The 19,160-nt window shown below is 40.2% G+C and overlaps 2 protein-coding genes and 1 pseudogene across 4 annotated transcripts in view; 2 read left to right on the top strand and 1 right to left on the bottom strand.

Annotated features, from left to right (window-relative positions):
- The window catches only part of CDC123 (cell division cycle 123), a 77,270-nt gene extending 62,455 nt beyond the window's left edge, over window positions 1-14,815 (bottom strand). For 2 of the 3 annotated variants that reach the window (XR_010725658.1, XM_066233116.1), the window contains exons 1-2: window positions 14,440-14,815; window positions 6,381-6,452 (exon numbers count right to left, since the gene is read on the bottom strand). Coding sequence is in view for 2 of the 3 variants with exons in the window: in XM_066233116.1 (XP_066089213.1) it covers window positions 6,381-6,452; window positions 14,440-14,513 (146 nt within the window). In the remaining variant the exon portion in view is untranslated. The remainder of the gene's footprint in view (window positions 1-6,380; window positions 6,453-14,439) is intronic. The other variant, XM_066233118.1, reaches the window with a different exon arrangement.
- LOC136306691 (dnaJ homolog subfamily A member 1 pseudogene) lies at window positions 8,072-10,243 on the top strand (annotated as a pseudogene).
- A 32-nt stretch (window positions 14,816-14,847) lies between the features above and the next one.
- Window positions 14,848-19,160, top strand: part of NUDT5 (nudix hydrolase 5) — a 58,660-nt gene continuing 54,347 nt past the window's right edge. Inside the window, exon 1 of the mRNA XM_066233119.1 lies at window positions 14,848-15,019. The gene's annotated coding sequence lies outside the window, so the exon portion shown is untranslated. The remainder of the gene's footprint in view (window positions 15,020-19,160) is intronic.

Below are 19,160 nucleotides of genomic sequence, written 5' to 3' on the forward strand. Positions count from 1 at the left end.
TTCTCCTGTTAATGTTAAACCAAAATCATTTGAAGTTTCCATGAATGGACTTCTAATCCAAATCGTATTGTTCAGTGTTAAGGGGTGGAAAATGCTATAAATTAAATTCTGCCCGTCAGCCTTCATATCCTATTTTATTTACACTTAACTTTTGCTCACTTCCAGAATTGGATTCTTCAATATCACACTTCTTTTTGAGAAATCTATCCATTTTATTTGAGTGTATTTATCTAAAAATAATATAATGATGTGTTAAAAAATATAATAATGATGTGTTAACAAAAAGAGCGGTATTTCCGTAATGAAATGGTATAACAGAGTAACTAACTATATTTATTTTTATATCTGGGCACATGCTGCGAACCAGTGCAGCTAGTGATTCCAAGTCCCCAGTGGGAACAGTGCAGAATTAAGAAAATACGCGGAATTAAGAAAATACAGGGTCGGGAGGGCCCTGTAATTGCTGCTAGCAAGAACGAAGAGTGTCCCAAAACAGCATTTTGCTTTATTTATAGGGCAAAGTGAGGCCATTAGCAAATCTTAACTTTACACCAAACAAAGGATAGAAGTAACTTGCCTCCAGTCTTTCCGGGGAACATGGGCACCACAGTTTACAGCCTTTTGCAACCTAATCAGGCAAGTGAGGTGGGGGGTTGGACAGACTGTTTCAGTTTACAGCCAATTCCCCACACCTCTGTCCCCCAAAAATCTAAACTCCAAAAACTCTGTTGGATTTTTGGTCCCCAACAGGCACATATTTCTCTGGAATACCATGGGGCTCACCTGGAAGTCTTCTAGAGCGCACCAGTGTGACCTCACACACACTTTGAGAACCACTGCTCTAGGGGAAAAGAATGAAATAAGGAGGCTCAGGGCTCAGGACTCAGAGCTCAGGTCCACAATGGCTCAGAGAAATATGGGAATGAGGTGCTAGAATATGATGAGGAGCCATATGAAAGTTCTATTGAACAGTGGGGCCCCTAGTTTCTGCCCTCCCACCCTGCTACCAGAATGCAGATTAGAGAATTCTTCTCTGTGGAAACTGAGGAACCCCAGAGGAAAAGACCACAGATAATGTCATCCAGGAATCTTCCATCGGTATCTACTGATTTCTGGCAGTCTTAGTCAACAAACCCCACCCAGGTACACAAACTTTCCGTGTGTGTGAGCGTGTGTGTCCCTCACTCTTAAATATGAAAAGGACTAAAATCATCAGAAAGCTGAAGAAAGGTTCCAAGATTCCAAAAAAAGTTTCAAAAAAAAGGGAGAGAAAAAAGGTACATGGAAGAAATAAAGACAATAAAGGAACCAAATAAAAAAAAATTTAAACACAATTAATATCCTTAAAGATAAAGATTTGCATCCATGAAAAAACAGGATGCTAGCCTTATCAGGCAATGGCGTAGTGGATAGAGTATTGGACTGGGACACAGACGATCAAGGTTCAAAACCCCAAGGTCACCGGCTTAAGCAAGGGATCACTCGCTCTGCTGTAGCCCCCTGGTCAAGGCATATATGAGAAAGCAGTCAATGAACAACTAAAGTGCCGCAACAAAAAATTGATATTTCTCATCTCTCTCCTTCCTGTCTGTCTGTCCCTCTCTCTGACTCTCTCTCTGTCACAAAAAAAAAGAAAAAGAAAGAAAAGAAAGGAAAACAGGATGCTATAAGAAAAGAAAAAAGGACAAGAATGAATTTGTAGAAAATAAAAATAGGTGAAATTTGAAAATTCAAAATGAATGGCAAAATAGAAGAAACTACCTAGAAAGTAGAACTAAAACATTAAAGAAATGGACAATAGAGAAGAAATGATAAAATGCAGAGAGTTAATTCAGCAGATCCAACATTTGAATATCAGAAACAGAAGCAAGAAAATAAGAGGAAATTATCTAAACATATTTTTAAATGTCCCAAAACTGAAAAATATAAGTCTCTGGAATAAAAAGTCCACCAAGTATGTAGCACAATGAATGGAAGAAAAAGAAAAGTTAGAAGTACCAAGATGACTACAATAATTATTAATATTTCCATCACATTAGACAAGCCCTTTTGAAGGGTAACTTTGCTATTTTTCCCATGATGAAATGACATTTTTCCTCTTTAATTTAGACAGCTTCAAGACTCATGGCAACCAACAAAAGGTAGCACAAGTGACCCCATGTGATTCTGAGCCTACATGTCAAAACAAGTCTTTTTAGCTTCTACTCTCCCTTTTTAGGAGCACAGTCACACTGTGAAGAAGTTAAGATGAGCCTTTCTGATGATGAGAGAGAGAGACCACATGGAAAGAGAGGCCCAGCTGGCAGCATCAATGCCAGACATGTGAATAAGGCCATCTTAAACCCATCCAGTTCAGTCACGCCACCATACTGTTACAGCTGCCTAAGTGACTTTAGCAAGACTAACAGAGGACCTGTCCAGTGTCAAGAATTATGGAGGCTCTGTGTGCAAGCTAACAAGTGAGTCTATCTGGTTCTTAGCTTTGTGCAACTGAAAACTCAAGTCTATCAAATTAGAAAAAATTAATTAAACTTTAGGAAACTGATACACGATAACCAAAATCACAACAGACTGATCGATAAACCGATGTGTCAAATTCTTGATTTACAGAGGAGGATATGCCTTTTCCATGATTAACATAACACTTAATATATAAAATACCCTCAACAAATTTGAGTGCAACCACTCTTGGTAGCTTCATATAACTTAACAATGTACTTATACCACTATTTCTTAGTATCATCACTACCTTAGATATTATTTCTTGGTGAAGGTTCAAAACATGAACATATCTCACATGTGTTTTATAACTGGCATCTACTATTATTCCTGCCTTAAGACAGAGAGATCAAGAAAGAACGAACTTGGGACCAAAAGGGGACAGTGAGGATTAGTACTGTGAGTCGCATCATCTGGGACACAACCAATTTGTGGGCCTACGTCAAGTTATCACCTCTACTATAAAAACTTCCTGGATCATTCCAGCTTACAGTTATGACTTAAACTCAAAAAACATTCCTCATCAGACAACTGGATGCTTTTATTCCCAAAACAACCCAGACATATATTTACATTTTTGACTTGGCTATTAAGCCTGGACTCCCAAGACAGGATGTAGCACACTCGCCACCCAACTAGGTACTCAATAACATGCAATGATAATGAATCACTGTCTCTACCAGAAATGCATGTTACAGCCCTTTTCCCACACTCACTGTAGGCGATGACAATCAAATCAAATATTCTCTTTCCCTGAACCTTGGATGCAGCCTCAGAATCCTCCTCAACACATTACTCTTCAAGAAACCATCACCAGTAAATTAGAGTTGGCAAACAAGATAAATCTAGTTATCGTCCTTAGTCTATACTATTCATTTAATTTAGTATATAGGCCAGTGGTTTTCAGCCACCAGTCTACAGACCGGAGCCAGAACACCGGAAATGTCCTGTCGGTCCATGAGGGGTCTATTATCTTTTTTTTGTTGTTGTATTTTTCTGAAGTTGGAAACGGGGAGGCAGTCAGACAGACTCCCGCATGCACCCGACCAGGATCCACCCGGCACGCCCACCAGAGGGCGATGCTCTGCCCATCTTGGGGCATCGCTCTGCCGCAATCAGAGCCATTCTAGCGCCTGACGCAGAGGCCACAGAGCCATCCTCAGCGCCAGGGCAAACTCTGCTCCAATGTAGCCTTGGCTGCGGGAGGGGAAGAGAGATAGAGAGGAAGGAGAGGTGGAGGGGTGGAGAAGCAGATGGGCGCTTCTGTATGCCCTGGCTGGAAATCGAACCTGGGACTCCTGCACGCCAGGCCGACGCTCCACCACTGAGCCAACCAGCCAGGGCCAAGGGGTCTATTATCTTCATACAACATCAGGGTGGTTAACTCTTTTGCCGACAGGCAAGGAATTTCCCACAGACCGGCAGTTGAAAACCACTGGAATAGGCTACCATGGAAAAGAATAAAGTAACTGTGTCCAGTAATTCATTCATTCATTCAATAAACATGTATTGAGCCCAGACTGGGCTAAATTATAGATGTAAACAAGACACTTGGAAGAGTGTATAGCCTGGAGTGAAAGGAATGTATTGTATGTAGAAGTAATGGGAGATGAGGCTTGAAGAATCAGGAGCTGTGGCAGCCCTAACAGCCATTTCCTCACTTCTCTGAAAATAAAAACTGCAACTTGTTCAGATGCTAACTAAGTGCCTCTGTGCCCTATGGACTTCTCCCAATCACACAGTGACTACAGACCAGTCCCACCAACCATGGTTATTCCATCTTCTTGCCAGACAGGGACCCAACACAAACCAACAGGCATCAGAGGGACCCTGGGAAACTCTGCCCTGCTTTTAAAAGGAGACATGCAACAAACCTCATTTATTCTGACCTCTGGATGTGGAAGTTTGAGAACATATGCTTGAAGCTACTACAGCGAACTTGGACTCTGGAGAAGAAAACCAAGAGATGCTAATTTTGAATCCTGACATCATTAAAATACTATCCTTCTAAGTAACTGCCAGGTCTTAGGGCTTCTTGTTACCTTGTTACATGAAGTAATATAGAGGGGTCCTTGGGTTACAACATAGTTCCCTTCCCAATACAGTGACGTAACCTGAATTTTGGTGTAAGCTGAAATATACCCTAGCCTAAGTCATTTACCTAATACACTTGTAAAATCATAATCTAGAACATAAAAACACAACTAAGCCAAAAATGGTGTCGGTAAGCATACTGGGAGATGCCAACTCTCTCACTCATATGTCGCATTACTGTATATTCTCCCACCACGTGCCACCAAACTAGACAGTCCATGTAGTCCCTAAGTACAACGCTAACAGTGTAAACCAAAACACTCATGTCTCAATTTTTTTAAGTTTTTAAGGGAGTGAGCATCATAAACTTGTAATATTGTATGTTGAGACTGTTGTGACCCGAGGGTCCCCTGTACTGGCCTGTTAAGCCATTATTAAATTTATTTAAATTTTAATTGTTTTAAAATTGATTTTAAAGAGAGGAAGGGAGAGAGCAGCAGAGAGAGAGGAACATCTATCTGTTCCTGTATGTGCCCTGACTGGGAATCAAACAGTCAGCCTCTGTGAACCTACCCAGATATCCAGCCAGGGCTGTTTAAGCCAGCTTTTTGTTTTTTGTTTGTTTTGGGGGTTTTTTTTTAGCGAGAGAAGGACAGGAAGGGAGAGAGATGAGAAGCATCAACTTGTGGTTGCAGCATTTTAGTTTTTCATTGATTGCTTCTCATATGTGCCTTGATTGGGGGTCTCCAGTCAAGCCAGTTGACTCCTTGCTCAAGCCAGTGACCTCGGGTTTTGAACCGGGGTTCTCAGTGTTCCAGGCCAATGCTCTATCCACTGCTCCAACACCTGGTCAGGCTACCCATTATCTCTTTTAAACCTGCCGCAACATTGTAAGGTTTGTTCCTTATCATTCACGCATTTACAGACAAGAAACTGAGACAGAGAGCTACTAGTTTTAAAAGATGAAAAAAGTTCCAGAGAGGAGATGGTGGTGATGGTTGCACAGCATCATAAACGTACTCAATACTGATGAACTGTGTACTTTAAAATAATTAATAGGGCCAATTTTATGTTATGCATATTTTACTGCAGTAAAACACATTTTTTAATAATTCTAAGGGAAAATTATTTTGAACCTAGAATTTTATTTAAAAAAAAGTGATATACCAGCAAGGGTTAGTATTAGGCTACTTTAGAAAGTATGGTAAGGGATGAGTACTATGATAACATGACTTCTGAGCAGAGATCTGAATGAACATACAAGAACATCATTAAATTGTATCAGGCTTAAACTTTTCCAAGTTTGCACTAAAAAGACTAAAGCATGGTAACTTCTTCCTTTTATAAATAGAGGAACTACATGAACAGAGAGGGTGGAGGTGGGGCCGTGGTGGCTTGACTGTGGGAAACAAAACACTAAGGACTTAAATGGTACACCCTAATAAAGCTTTCTGTTGATAACAAACAATAAATTTTTTATCTTAAAAATTAAAGAATTTCAAAGGGTCCTACCATGCCATCTCTTCCCACCCCCAGCCCTCTCCATTTCCAGAAGAAATAGTTATCATATCAATTTTCTACAGGCAGAGAGAAAGGAACTGCCCAATTTCATAACCAGTAATTATTAGAGAAGGAAGTACTCAATTTTGAAAATCTTTATTAATTGAGCATTGACAAAAATACAGGATAAAGAGCACATAATTTTAGCTAGGGAAAAAAGGGGGGGAGAGAATAGTGCCAAAGCTAATATATATATATTTATTTTACATGGCAATGACTGAGATTTAACCAGTACAACATTCCTTTCTGATAAAAGCATTTAAAATGTTTTTTCTGATATACTTTACCTTCCTGAAACCACCAGAGTTCCATCATCAAGTAAATAGTCCTTCACATTCTGAGGAAGTGGAAGAATGACACTAAAAAAAAAAAGCATATACCAAAAAAGGCATCATTTTAAAAGATTAGGCATAAGCAGAGAGAGAAAAATTTCAAATTCTTTATTTACTTGTTTCTATTATTTGAACATAAAGTGGGAAATGTTAACGATGTACGTTTGGTAGCAATAGACGAGAAATGATAATATGAATAAATATTGCAATAAGTTAAGTTAGATTCATAAAATTATCACAATCGTCTTTGTGGTAAAGAAACAAAAGTCAGCCAAATCCAAAGGAGCAGGCTGAAATAACAATATAAAAGTAACAAACTCAAAAGAATTCTAAGTGAATATAGTGAGTATGGGGCTTTAGGAAATTAGAGACCAGCAGATAATTGCAGCAACACAGGAAATGTAGCAAACAAATCAAAAGATGAACAGCATCCAACCACCCTCTAAGAGAGAAGGCAGAAGTCAACTTAAGGTTCTGGAGAGCCTGACCTGTGGTGGCGCAGTGGATAGAGAGCATCAGCCTCAAATGCGGAGGTCGCTGGTTTGAAAGCCTGGGCTTGCTGGTCATGGCACTTACAAAAGCAACAAGCTAGCAATGAACAACTAAAGTGAAAGGACTGTAAGCTGATGCTTCTGCTAACTCCCCTCTCTTTTCTCTCTGTAAAATCACTAACATCTTTAAAATCAATACAAACTTTTTAAAATATCACTAAAATCTTAAAAAAAAAAAAAAAAAAGATTCTGGAGAACATCTTTGATTGGCAATGACCACATAAGCCTAATACGTGCTACAGGGGCATGCGTTTAGTGACATCCTACTTAACTGCTCACCAGAGCAGTAACCCTCCTTAACTGGCATGCTTTGGTTTACTTTGCTTCAGATCACCATAACTAAGGATGGTAAAGCCATACTTGAAGTCGCTTTAAAAAAAAAAAAGAAAACTCATGGGATAATTTGTTTTTTTTTACTCTGTAATAATAAATCACTGAAGAAATCTTGCCAGATACCAACAGGAAATGCTATTATTTTAATCATGAGGTATATGTATTTTAAAAAAATGTTTTCCATTGATTTGGGAGAGCGAGGGTGGGGGGGTTGGGGGGAGAAAGGGAGGGAAAGAGAGAAGCATCAACTTGTTGGTTCACTTAGCTGTTCCATTTAGTTGTTTACTCACAGATTGCTTCTCCTATGTGTCCTAACTGGGGGTCAAACCCACAAACCATGCTGGGTCAATGCTTTATCCAGAGCCAGACAACAGGGCAAAGGCACACATATTTTTTTTAAGTAAAAATGATCATGGGAACTTTCCAGAACGCTCAGAGAGAGGCGGGGGGAGCGGCAGCTTTCGGAGCTGCGCGCAGTAACGCGCTCTTTCCCGCTTCTCAAATCGGCCTCGGCCTGCTCGCCGCCTGTCAAAAATGGTCAAAGAGCCTGACCTGTGGTGGCGCAGTGGATAAAGCATCGACCTGGAAACGCTGAGGTCGCCGGTTCGAAACCCTGGGCTTGCCTGGTCAAGGCACATATGGGAGTTGATGCTTCCAGCTCCTCCCCCCTGTCTCTCTCCCTCTCTCTCTGTCTCTCTCTCTCTCCCTCTCTCTCTCCTCTCTAAAATGAATTAAAAAAAAAAAAAATTAAAAAAAAAAAAAATGGTCAAAGAAACCACTTACTATGATGTTTTGGGGGTCAAACCCAATGCCACCCAGGAAGAATTGAAAAAAGCTTACAGGAAGCTCGCCTTGAAGTACCACCCTGATAAGAATCCAAATGAAGGAGAGAAGTTTAAGCAGATTTCTCAAGCTTATGAAGTGCTCTCTGATGCAAAGAAAAGGGAATTATATGACAAAGGAGGAGAACAAGCAATTAAAGAAGGTGGAGGCGGCGGTTTTGGCTCCCCCATGGACATCTTTGATATGTTTTTTGGAGGAGGAGGAAGGATGCAGAGAGAAAGGAGAGGTAAAAATGTTGTGCATCAGCTCTCAGTAACCTTAGAAGATTTATATAATGGTGCAACAAGAAAACTAGCTCTACAAAAGAATGTGATTTGTGACAAATGTGAAGGCCGAGGTGGTAAGAAAGGAGCAGTAGAGTGCTGTCCCAATTGCCGAGGTACTGGGATGCAAATAAGAATTCATCAGATAGGCCCTGGAATGGTTCAGCAAATTCAGTCTGTGTGCATGGAGTGCCAGGGCCATGGGAAACGGATCAGTCCTAAAGATAGATGTAAAAGCTGCAATGGAAGAAAGATAGTTCGAGAGAAGAAGATTCTAGAAGTTCATATTGACAAAGGCATGAAAGATGGCCAGAAGATAACATTCCATGGTGAAGGAGACCAAGAACCAGGACTGGAGCCAGGAGATATTATCATTGTTTTAGATCAAAAGGACCATGCTGTTTTCACTCGACGAGGGGAAGACCTTTTCATGTGTATGGACATACAGCTGGTTGAAGCACTGTGTGGCTTCCAAAAGCCAGTATCAACTCTTGACAATCGAACCATAGTCATCACCTCTCATCCAGGTCAGATTGTCAAGCATGGAGATATCAAGTGTGTGCTAAATGAAGGCATGCCAATTTATCGTAGACCATATGAAAAGGGTCGCTTAATCATCGAATTTAAGGTAAACTTTCCTGAGAATGGCTTTCTCTCTCCTGATAAACTTTCTTTGCTGGAAAAACTCCTACCTGAAAGGAAGGAAGTAGAAGAGACTGATGAAATGGACCAGGTAGAACTGGTGGACTTTGATCCAAATCAAGAAAGACGGCGCCATTACAATGGAGAAGCATATGAGGATGATGAGCATCATCCTAGGGGTGGTGTTCAGTGTCAGACATCTTAATGGGGCCAGTGAGTAACACTGACTGCTGCCCTTTTATATACTGTAGTGAATGAGTGAAGGACTATAATCATAATATGCTCACTACTTGTTATTGTTTTAATATTCAACTATAGTAGTGTTTTAAAAGTTAAATGAAGAATAAACTCAAATATAAAAGCTCTGAGTTTGCCCTGTATGTATGATGACTTGTGTGCAAGATAAGTATAAAACCTGTAAAAACTACTTTAAAAAGTTTTCCCCTAGCATTTGTTAGGCCATACTTTGTGATTAATTTCATCTATGTACATGGAATAGCTTAGACTGAAATGCCAGGTATATGTATTGACTTTGGTGTATGACCCTTAATTGTTAAGTCATGAAGTTAAAATTCTGTATTTAACTGGCAGTCAGACAGCCTAATTTGTAGAGAAGTGTTAGTTTTTATAGTTGTATTAAGTGGGATTCATTGTGATGCCTCTGCATTTATTCTGTTGACTCAACTGTTACTTGAAGATGGCATGCCATATAATTTAACTTGTATCAGTGATAGAAATGATACCTTTCAAAGGAAGGTGTTTATCATAGTAAGCTGCTTCTTAAGTGCTTGCACTTGTAGAACTGCATCCACTTCTGCGGTGCCATCTTTCTTTAAAATACATTATCAGTCCTCAGTTATGTTTTTTTTCTTTCTTTTTGGACCATAAGCCTTAGAGTAGTGACTTGGGGAGCAGGCTAATTTAGAAGTTGAGTGATGAAACCTTTACATGGAGAAGTAATTTGCATGTGTGAGATAGGAAGGTATTTTTTAGGTATGTTACAGGCTTACTTTAAACTGTTTAAGTTATGCTCCAAAGTAACTGTAATTTAATGTTGGTAGTATAGAAAATTATGAATAGTTTTAATTGTATGTTTAAAAGTCATGTTCACAAGCTTAAATCTGGATATCAGAATTTAAGCAATTATTGAAATGTATGAATGTCTCCTTAATATACTGATTACAAAGCAAAAAAAAAAAAAAAAGATCATGATTTGCTTTCAGAGCGTCAACAGAATATCACTGATTATAATATGCTTCATTTATTTATTGAATAAGTTTTTGGCACATTACAGTGGTTTTTGTGCAAAGAAATGATTACTCATTGAATATCTTGGTTTTAAAAATTATCTGATTTATGAAAGTTTCAATTTCATATTCAAAAGCCTAGCTCTTCAGGTTTTTATAAAAATTCAACTGCTGCCTGTCTAGTGGATAGAGCATCATCCCAGTGCTCCTAGGTCATGGGTTCGATCCCTGGTCAGGGCACAAACAAGAAGCAACCTATAAGTACACAACTTAAGTGGAACAACGAGTTGATGCTTCTCTCTCCCTCCTTCTCTCATTCTAAACTAATTACACAATTTAAACTGGAACAACAAGGTTAATCTGTGTTATATATTTATGCTAATTATCCACAACATGGCAACATTTAAAAAATACTAAATAAACTTAGGAAAAAAGTTAAAACTCTTAAATTTGAATTACTTCATTACCTCCATATTTAATTCTAGTTCTTCTTGGGGTTAAAGATACTTACTCACTGAAGTGGGGTATCCCAAGAGAATTAGAAAGGACCTTTATAAGAGAAAGCAAAGTTTTTCTTCTTCTCAGGGGCCTGAGACTGAGAAATGCTGACAGGGATACCAGCTCCTAGACATCTAGGTTGATTTTCCTGACCACAGTGAGAACAGACAGAGCCCTCTTTTATGTCAATAAAGTCTCTCAGTCCCCAAATCGATGATATCAGAGTCCATATCATCTGTTTTTGAGTTATACTAATTCTCAAGTCTGATTTGAATCTGGACTTTCCCTCCAGGTTGTATCATCCCTAGATCTATTTACTGTTTGATTCTATTCTGAATTATTTGCATACTCTTCCTCTTTGGAGGGTCTATAACTTTTTTTTTTTTTTCCTGAAGCTGGAAACGGGGAGAGACAGACTCCCGCATGCGCCCGACCAGGATCCACCCGGCACGCCCACCAGGGGGCAATGCTCTGCCCCTTCTGGGCGTCACTCTGCCGCGACCAGAGCCACTCTGGCGCCTGGGGCAGAGGCCAAGGAGCCATCCCCAGCGCCCGGGGCCATCTTTGCTCCAATGGAGCCTTGGCTGCGGGAGGGGAAGAGAGACAGAGAGGAAGGAGGGGGGGTTGAGAAGCAAATGGGCGCCTCTCCTATGTGCCCTGGCCGGGAATCGAACCCGGGTCCCCCGCACGCCAGGCCGATGCTCTACCGCTGAGCCAACTGGCCAGGGCCGAGGGTCTATAACTTTTATAGATATTAGCTGACATCAAGTTGGATTCTAGTTCCCATGAGTCACTGAGTACAGTCAGTTCTAAAGTTCTCCTCATGACGTTATCTTGCATTATGTTATGTAAGTCAAGGAGGGTACCAAGACAATTCCATTAAGAAATCAAAGCCTATGAGTGGAAAAAAATGTAAAAGAAAAAGTCACAGTACAATATGGTAAGTGTTGGACCAAGTGCTACCAAAACTCGGGCGCAAAAAGGAACTATGCCTCAAAGACTAAAGCTATAAAGAAGTCATTGCCAGGCACACTTTACACATAAAGCTGTCAGAGAAGAGCTTCAATCAGTCATTGAAATCCATTATGCAGGTGAGACTCCAATGAAGCTTACCTGGCAGATGTAAAAAAACTAAATGACAAAGTACCTATATCACTAGGTTGATTCAGTTCTATAGAGAGGCTAGCTACTCTAATAACATTTTAGAGGTAGAAGAGGCCTTTACAAGATTATTATAACTTTTATGTTTGAGGAATGACACAGATTTAGAAAGGTAAAGTGGATGGCCCAAAGTCTTCTAGCTAATTTCTCTTAAGCCTGAGTCAAAGTTCTAGAACTTGTCAAAAATTGTACTTCTATTCTTACCTGCAAAATTATCTCTGAACCATTATTAATAGACCTGAAATAATGATGCTGACTAGAAAACCAGAATATAATATAGTGTATAAAGCTGACAATGGTAATAACAAAGCGAACACAATTCTACCAGGCTGGCCTGGGTTGTGGAGGGATAGGTCCAGTGACATCACCACAGCAATAACTAAACTGAAGAGTTTAAACAGAGTAAAGAATGGTTTCAGGAAACACAACTTAGTTGTGGACTGTTCAGAAAAATTCCACCTCTTGGTTTATTTTTCACTCTCAGTTTCATATGAATGTTACATTTTTTTTTTTTAAATGTTCTGTTCATCTAAGTGAGTTTTTTTTTTAATTTTTTTTATTTTATTTTTATTTTATTTATTCATTTTAGAAAGAAGAGAGAGATAGAGAGAGAAGGGGGGAAGGAGCAGGAAGCATCAACTCCCGTATGTGCCTTGACCAGGCAAGCCCAGGGTTTCGAACCAGCAACCTCAGCATTTCCAGGTGGATGCTTTATCCACTGCGCCACCACAGGTCAGGCAAATGTTACATATTTTAAGTGAACTGAAATTATTTTGCTTCAGTAGAGCTTTGATTAAATCTAAAATGTAACAACACACAGCATATTTGTTTACTACATGCTAAAAACAGCTGCAGGCATTTTAAATGCTTTATCTCATTCAATGCCCATGATAATCCTATTATTGTCTCAATTTTCCAGATGGAACTCAGAGAGATTACACACTGCTCAAGATGCTGGTGGAACTTAAAGTTCAAAGCCAGGCAGATGGCCCTGACTCCACAGTTCAATTCTTAATCATTATACTTAACTGCTTAAGACAAAGAAAAACTACAGCACAGGTTATGAAAGAACTGCACAGAAAGCAAATGTCAGTGTTAAACGAACTCTGTGAAAATCTCTGACAAGTTCACAATTATACTTACATTACATCAACCCAAAATAAATATTTCTGTCATTGTGCCAGATCCTATTTCAATTATGCAAGGTAGTGAAGGACTGGCATATCATATAGGAAAATCACTTCCATGACAGGAGGTAATGTCTGCTGCTGCTGCTGCTGTTGAAACCCTTCCTTTTGTTTGTGTGACTTTGACCATCTTCAAATGCAAAGATTATCTTCCTTTGCGTTGCTCTAACCTTCATGACACCATAGGTAACGGGAAGCAGATTCTATGTATGAGTAAGAGGATGATTAAGGATTGTCTTGAATCATCTCATGCTCTTTGAGTCCCTCACGATTTCAAAACAGTTTCCCTCTCTACATTCACACACTCTGCCCCAAGAGGACAAGAATGAAAAGCAAGGGGCAGTTGATATCTAAATAATTGGCAATCTAGACCAAAAGGAAAGTACAGGAAATCCTATCTATGGATTTGTAGTTCTTTGACCTATCCCTCTTAGTGAACGAAAGCCTATCCTAGCAGTGTTCCAGATGTTATGATTGCTTATGAACATTTGGGGATATTCTCCTAGCTGCCTTGCCTACGATATCTGAACTTCCTGGGTGAAGGATGAAACAGTTAACCCTGATTGCCCTGCAAAATAAGGATGGATTCCATGCTTGTAGGCTAGAGAAATAGAAAACAAATACCGTTCCATAACTTTTCCAGATAGCTTCTTCCGGTGGTAAATGACCATACCTCACAATATATAACTATACTAATGCATTCCATAAACACTGTCAGATTGGAGCTTCACAACAGAATCTGAGGTGGGGTCTGTATCACTGTTCTTCAGTGACTGAAAGCAGGGAAGATCCCCGGTAGGTTAGTCAGTGGCAAAGCCGATACTATCCTCTCTTGATTAGTTCCCCTCTCTGGTAATTCTAAAAACAATGATGGTGAACTCCCAAGCCTACACTGGCTTAATCTACTACCCAATAACCTCTGACCTTCGCTGAACCATGACATGCCCTTTGACGTCCTCTAGGACACTCCCCGACACGCAGCAGAACGCACGGGAAAGAGAAAGTCGAAATCTCTACTCTGGAGCTCCCACCCAGTCTTTACAAGGCCTGCATTTTAAAAAATCTTATTTACTGATTTGGGGGCTGGGGGAGAAACATCAATGTTTCCGTATGTGCCCTGACAGTGGATGGAACCGACAACCTTTGTGTATCAGGACCACGCTCTAACCAACCGAGCTATCTCGGCAGGGCTGCAATTTTTTTTTCTTTTTTTCGATGCAGATAGCATTCGCCCAAAATGCCGCAGTTTCCTTTTGCCAGCACCCAGGCGTAGCTCCCTCCCTTCTCACCTCTTTATGGTAAGGCTTCGGAACAGTGGGTACCATGCGGAGAACTGACAGTGCAGCACATGCTCCTTCTTCATCCTCCAGCAGCAACCGTCGTTTCTCTCTCCTTCCAGTATTCACCCGGAACCCACTTTTTCAATTCCGGAAGTGCCCGCCGAGCTATTTTGGCTCAAGGACTCTTCCGGCCCATCAAACAAGGAGGAAGAGACAAAAAAGAGAGCAGAGAAAGAGAACTGTGAGGAGTCCTTTTTTGTGTACATTCACACACGCACACAAAAACAGAGGAGCCTTCGGGCCCAGAAGAGTAATTCCGGAAGTGTTGAGAAGCGGAGTTTAAGAAGTACACGCCTCCGTTTCCTTTCCTGGACTGCACTGCCCCGGAAGGTAATCTAAGGCTATATACCCGGCGAAGGTTCTATGGGTGCCGGGAAGGATCATGTGCACGTCCTGTTATAACTGCGAAGCGCGGCAGTGTCTCAAGCAGTAGCACCGGCATCTCTGGAGAGGGCAGCCTGGGAGTCGTCCTTTCTTCTTCCGTCCCCCTTCCCAAAGGAGTACCCTTCCTTTCACCCCACACCTTGGAGTAGGTAACTGGGCGCGGGCCAATCACATACTAGACCTATTTGGGGGAGAGGGTGGAAGCACATCTGGAGCGTGCAGACAGCCGCGGGCGCATCTCCTGGTGTGTGCTCTAGGCTCGCATTCCCGGGCAACCAGGAGTTTGCTGCTGCGGAGGCAGAGAAACGAGGGCCAAGTTCCACTCCACTACCTTGTATCCCTGTGATATAAGGTACTGGAGTAGAAGAGCTTGAGCTGCTCGGACTAGAAAAGTCAAAAAACATCACAGTTAAATATTAATTTGCAGTGATTGAGGCATCTGGTAAAAGGAGGGGAATGATCCCCTCTTCTTTCGTGCGGGATTGTTATGATAGGGAAGGAATCCCATCTGTACAATCCTAGGGAGTTAGACTTTGGAAGTACAGGAGGAGAAGTCAAGTGGAAGACTAGAGGAGGGGGGAAGGGTTTCTTCTTTGAGGGTCAAGTTCATTTACACCAGTCCCGCAGCAGTAGCAGCCTGAAAAAGCCAGATTTTATCAATATCCATACCATGCTGGAATCATAAGGCTTGAAGATTCCTAGTCGAACTTGTAATATTCCATTTTCCTCCTCCTCTTCCCTCCCCATCATCTTATGTTTTTCCTACTCCTTCCGTCATAAAATATCAGGTGGCGACCAGAAAATAGGATATTAAGGAAGTTCACTTTTCTTTAAAAGAAAAATGGCTAGCTGCTGAGAAACATCTTTTAAACCTAGCCCTCGCCTCTTACAGTTTAATACCTTGGGCTTATCCCAGGTACCTATGCCTAAAGATGCACATTTTAGATGTCTCCTTTAAGTTGCACAACTTACTGGTCCATGTAAGCAGTCTTAAATCGGAAAGGTAAGAACCCGATTACAGGCCTCTTTAGAAAAGTATTTTTTAGATTAATTACTAGGTCCTCCCCCTTACCTGGAGTTAAAAATTCTTACCCTTAGGAATATGCATTGTTTCATGTTTTGTTTTGTTTTTCTCAAAAATGTTACTGGCTAAGTGGTTTAGTGGGAGCACTGCCTTTTTTTTTTTTTTAAGATGTCATTTATTCATCTTAGAGAGGAAAGAGAGAGAGAGAAGGTGGAGGAGTAGGAAGCATCAACTCCAGTATGTGCCTTGACCAGGCAAGCCCAGGGTTTCGAACCAGCAACCTCAGCATTCCAGGTGGATACTTGATCCACTGCATCACCACAGGTCAGGTGGGAGCATTGCTTTTAAAGATATACTTTCAAAGCAGAGGTAAATAGATTCTAATGTTGTAGTATTTATTTGGGGAGGGGCAGTGGTAGTGGTTCATAAGTACTGAGGTCCAGGATTATGCAATCCTTTGTTTTGAGGGGGAGAAAAACAAAAGCAATATTCCATATATGTTAGGAAAATGATACCAGACTAATAGTTACCTCATGGCAAATGGGACAGTCTCTCAAATTTTGTTTTGACCTAGGAATAAACAAGTTACAGCAAAAGAAATGTTAATTGTGATCGGGGTGAATTTGAGTAAGGTATTCTCTCTTGAAAATAGGAATTAATAGTGTACATGAGAAAGTAGAAAATGAAAATATAGTTATTCTGAGAGAAGTAATACAGTAATAGCCCAGGAAACTTGAGTGTGGAGGTTGTTCAGTGGCTTTAGTATTATTCACAGTTGATTTAACTTGTGACATTTAACCAGCATTAAATCTACATTACAGATTCTCCAGTATTTTGAATGAATCCAGCAAAATTTGCTTTCATTATTTTTTAGCCACCACGTTTTTCTTCACTTAGCCATGAAGTGTTTATATTCATCAAGTTTCTTCAATAAAACCTTTACAACAATGGAAATAGTTGCTTTTTCTCATGCCAAAAATGTTGGTAGCCAAGTGATGGGTGTTATTGTGCAATTACAGATTTAATAGTGAATAAAATTTTCTTCTCTGAATCCAAAACATGACTAACCCTTCTAGGTTAATATTTCCAATTACCTGCTGATTTTCTCCACTTAAAAATCTTGCCAGCATCTCAAACTCGGCGAGTCCACTTTTGAACAGTGTCCTTTAAGATCATCTTCTTGGAATTAGCTTTGGAAACCTCTTTCCCAGAAACTGTTTTAGGAAAAGTAAACTCTCATCTGCAAGGAATTAAATCTTTTCTAGCCACTGCTGCCACCCTAGGCCAAACTATTGTCCGTACTATTACAAGATTCTTTATTGTAACCCATTAAACTTCCCAAGGGTAATTAACAGTTCACTCTTGCTCAGCCAGAACTAGAACTAAATAATGATTATAAATCAAGTATCATAATTTATGTAGAATGTTAGTTCCCTCCCTCCCCACCCAACCCCCACCCACACCTGCCTAAAAAGAACAGAAAAATTTTCATTGCCTTTCCATCATTAACAAATTAAAAATCTTCATTATCTGAGGGTAATTTTTGTCAGCAAAAAAAAGCTCACTTAGCCTGACCTGGTGGTGGCGCAGTGGATAGAGTGTCGGACTGGGATGCGGAAGGACCCAGGTTCAAGACCCCGAGGTCGCCAGCTTGAGTGCGGGCTCATCTGGTTTGAGCGAGGCTCACCAGCTTGGACCCAAGGTCGCTGGCTCCAGCAAGGGGTTGCTCGGTCTGCTGAAGGCCTGCGGTCAAGGCACATGTGAGAAAGCAATCAATGAACAACTAAGGTGTTGCAACACGCAATGAGAAACTAATGATTGATGCTTCTCATCTCTCTTCGTTCCTGTCTGTCTGTCCCTGTCTATCCCTCTCTCTGACTCACTCTCTGTCTCTGTAAAAAATAAATAAATAAAATCTAAAAAAAAAAAAAAAAAAAAAAAAGCTCACTTAAAGTGAATTCATTTGATGTGGATACCAAAATCTTACCATAAATAGTACAAAAGAAGGACTGATCAAAATATTACCTTAAACTTAATTTTAAAGTTTTATAATTATAACCAAACTTATTAAATAGAACTGTATTAAGTCTCTTCGTTATAAATTAAGTGGTTCTTCTATATAATCTATCTGAAAGAATGGAGAGTGGCATCTTAGACATATCCAAACATTAGATGTTTGACTTTAACACAGTCATAAAGTTATTGCAAACACAATCCTCTCAGGCTTAATTTCTTTCAGACTGCCTTGTTGATTCCTCTACCCAGTGATTAAGCAGTTCCAACTGCCTGACCTTCATTTGTCAATCAGATGCTTTGCTTATGATTTCAGCTCCTACATCTTTTGTTTGAAAATAGATGCTATTTATAATACTCAACTTTCACCTGAGAGTGACCAGCAAATGTATAATTTAATGGTGTGATATTTGCCTCATTTTCCAACCTCAGCAAACTGCAAGTTGAGATTCAGGTATGGTAATTATTTGAATAAAAATGACGAGCAACTCCACAACCTGGCTTTTGAGATTCTCAGTTTTTCTTGAATCTTAACTCCCACTTACCTTTAATCCAGCTGTTATTACTAATACCCAAGTTTGTGGCAAAGTGATCACTTATCTTCCTCCCTTCAGCAGAGAACTAACTGTAAGAGCTAACTCTAAGAGGAATTTACATAGCAACAAGTTTGTGACATGCCAGTTAGAGTATGACCAAAAAATTCTGAGTTCTAAATTCAAATGAGTTTCCAGACAGTGACAGAAATGGACAAAATAGTCTGTTAATATCTGTGAAACAGCTCTGACAAAGTCTGCTCACGTTCCTGTATATCTGTTGCAAGTTAGGATTAATTTCCAGGTGGCTATTTCCACAATTATCTATGGAGCCAGGCTCCGTAGAACCCCAGAAGCCCCCATTTCTTATTTACACAGTTTCCCAATCTGCTTCCCACAGCTAATCCACAGAAGCCCAAGCTTCCTTGAGGGCTCTGCTGCCCATCCCGAAACTAGCCCTTTTTACCATCTTCCATCCTCTTTGTCTATAGTTAATATAAATCCTTTCAGAATGGCTTTACATCTTTTTTCCCCTACCTGATATTAAAAAATGCTTGCAAAACTCCAGGGGAACGCTGACATACTGTCTTTCCTACCTGGCCATACTGCAGGTTGTTTAGATTCCATACCTCAAGACTATTTTGTTTTCCTAGCAATGGCCTAATAAAATCTTTCTTTTGAAAAGACTTTGAGCTGTGGAAGTTAAAAATTTTTAA

This window comes from Saccopteryx bilineata, chromosome 5 (assembly GCF_036850765.1).
Source record: "Saccopteryx bilineata isolate mSacBil1 chromosome 5, mSacBil1_pri_phased_curated, whole genome shotgun sequence".
Taxonomy (NCBI): domain Eukaryota; kingdom Metazoa; phylum Chordata; class Mammalia; order Chiroptera; family Emballonuridae; genus Saccopteryx; species Saccopteryx bilineata.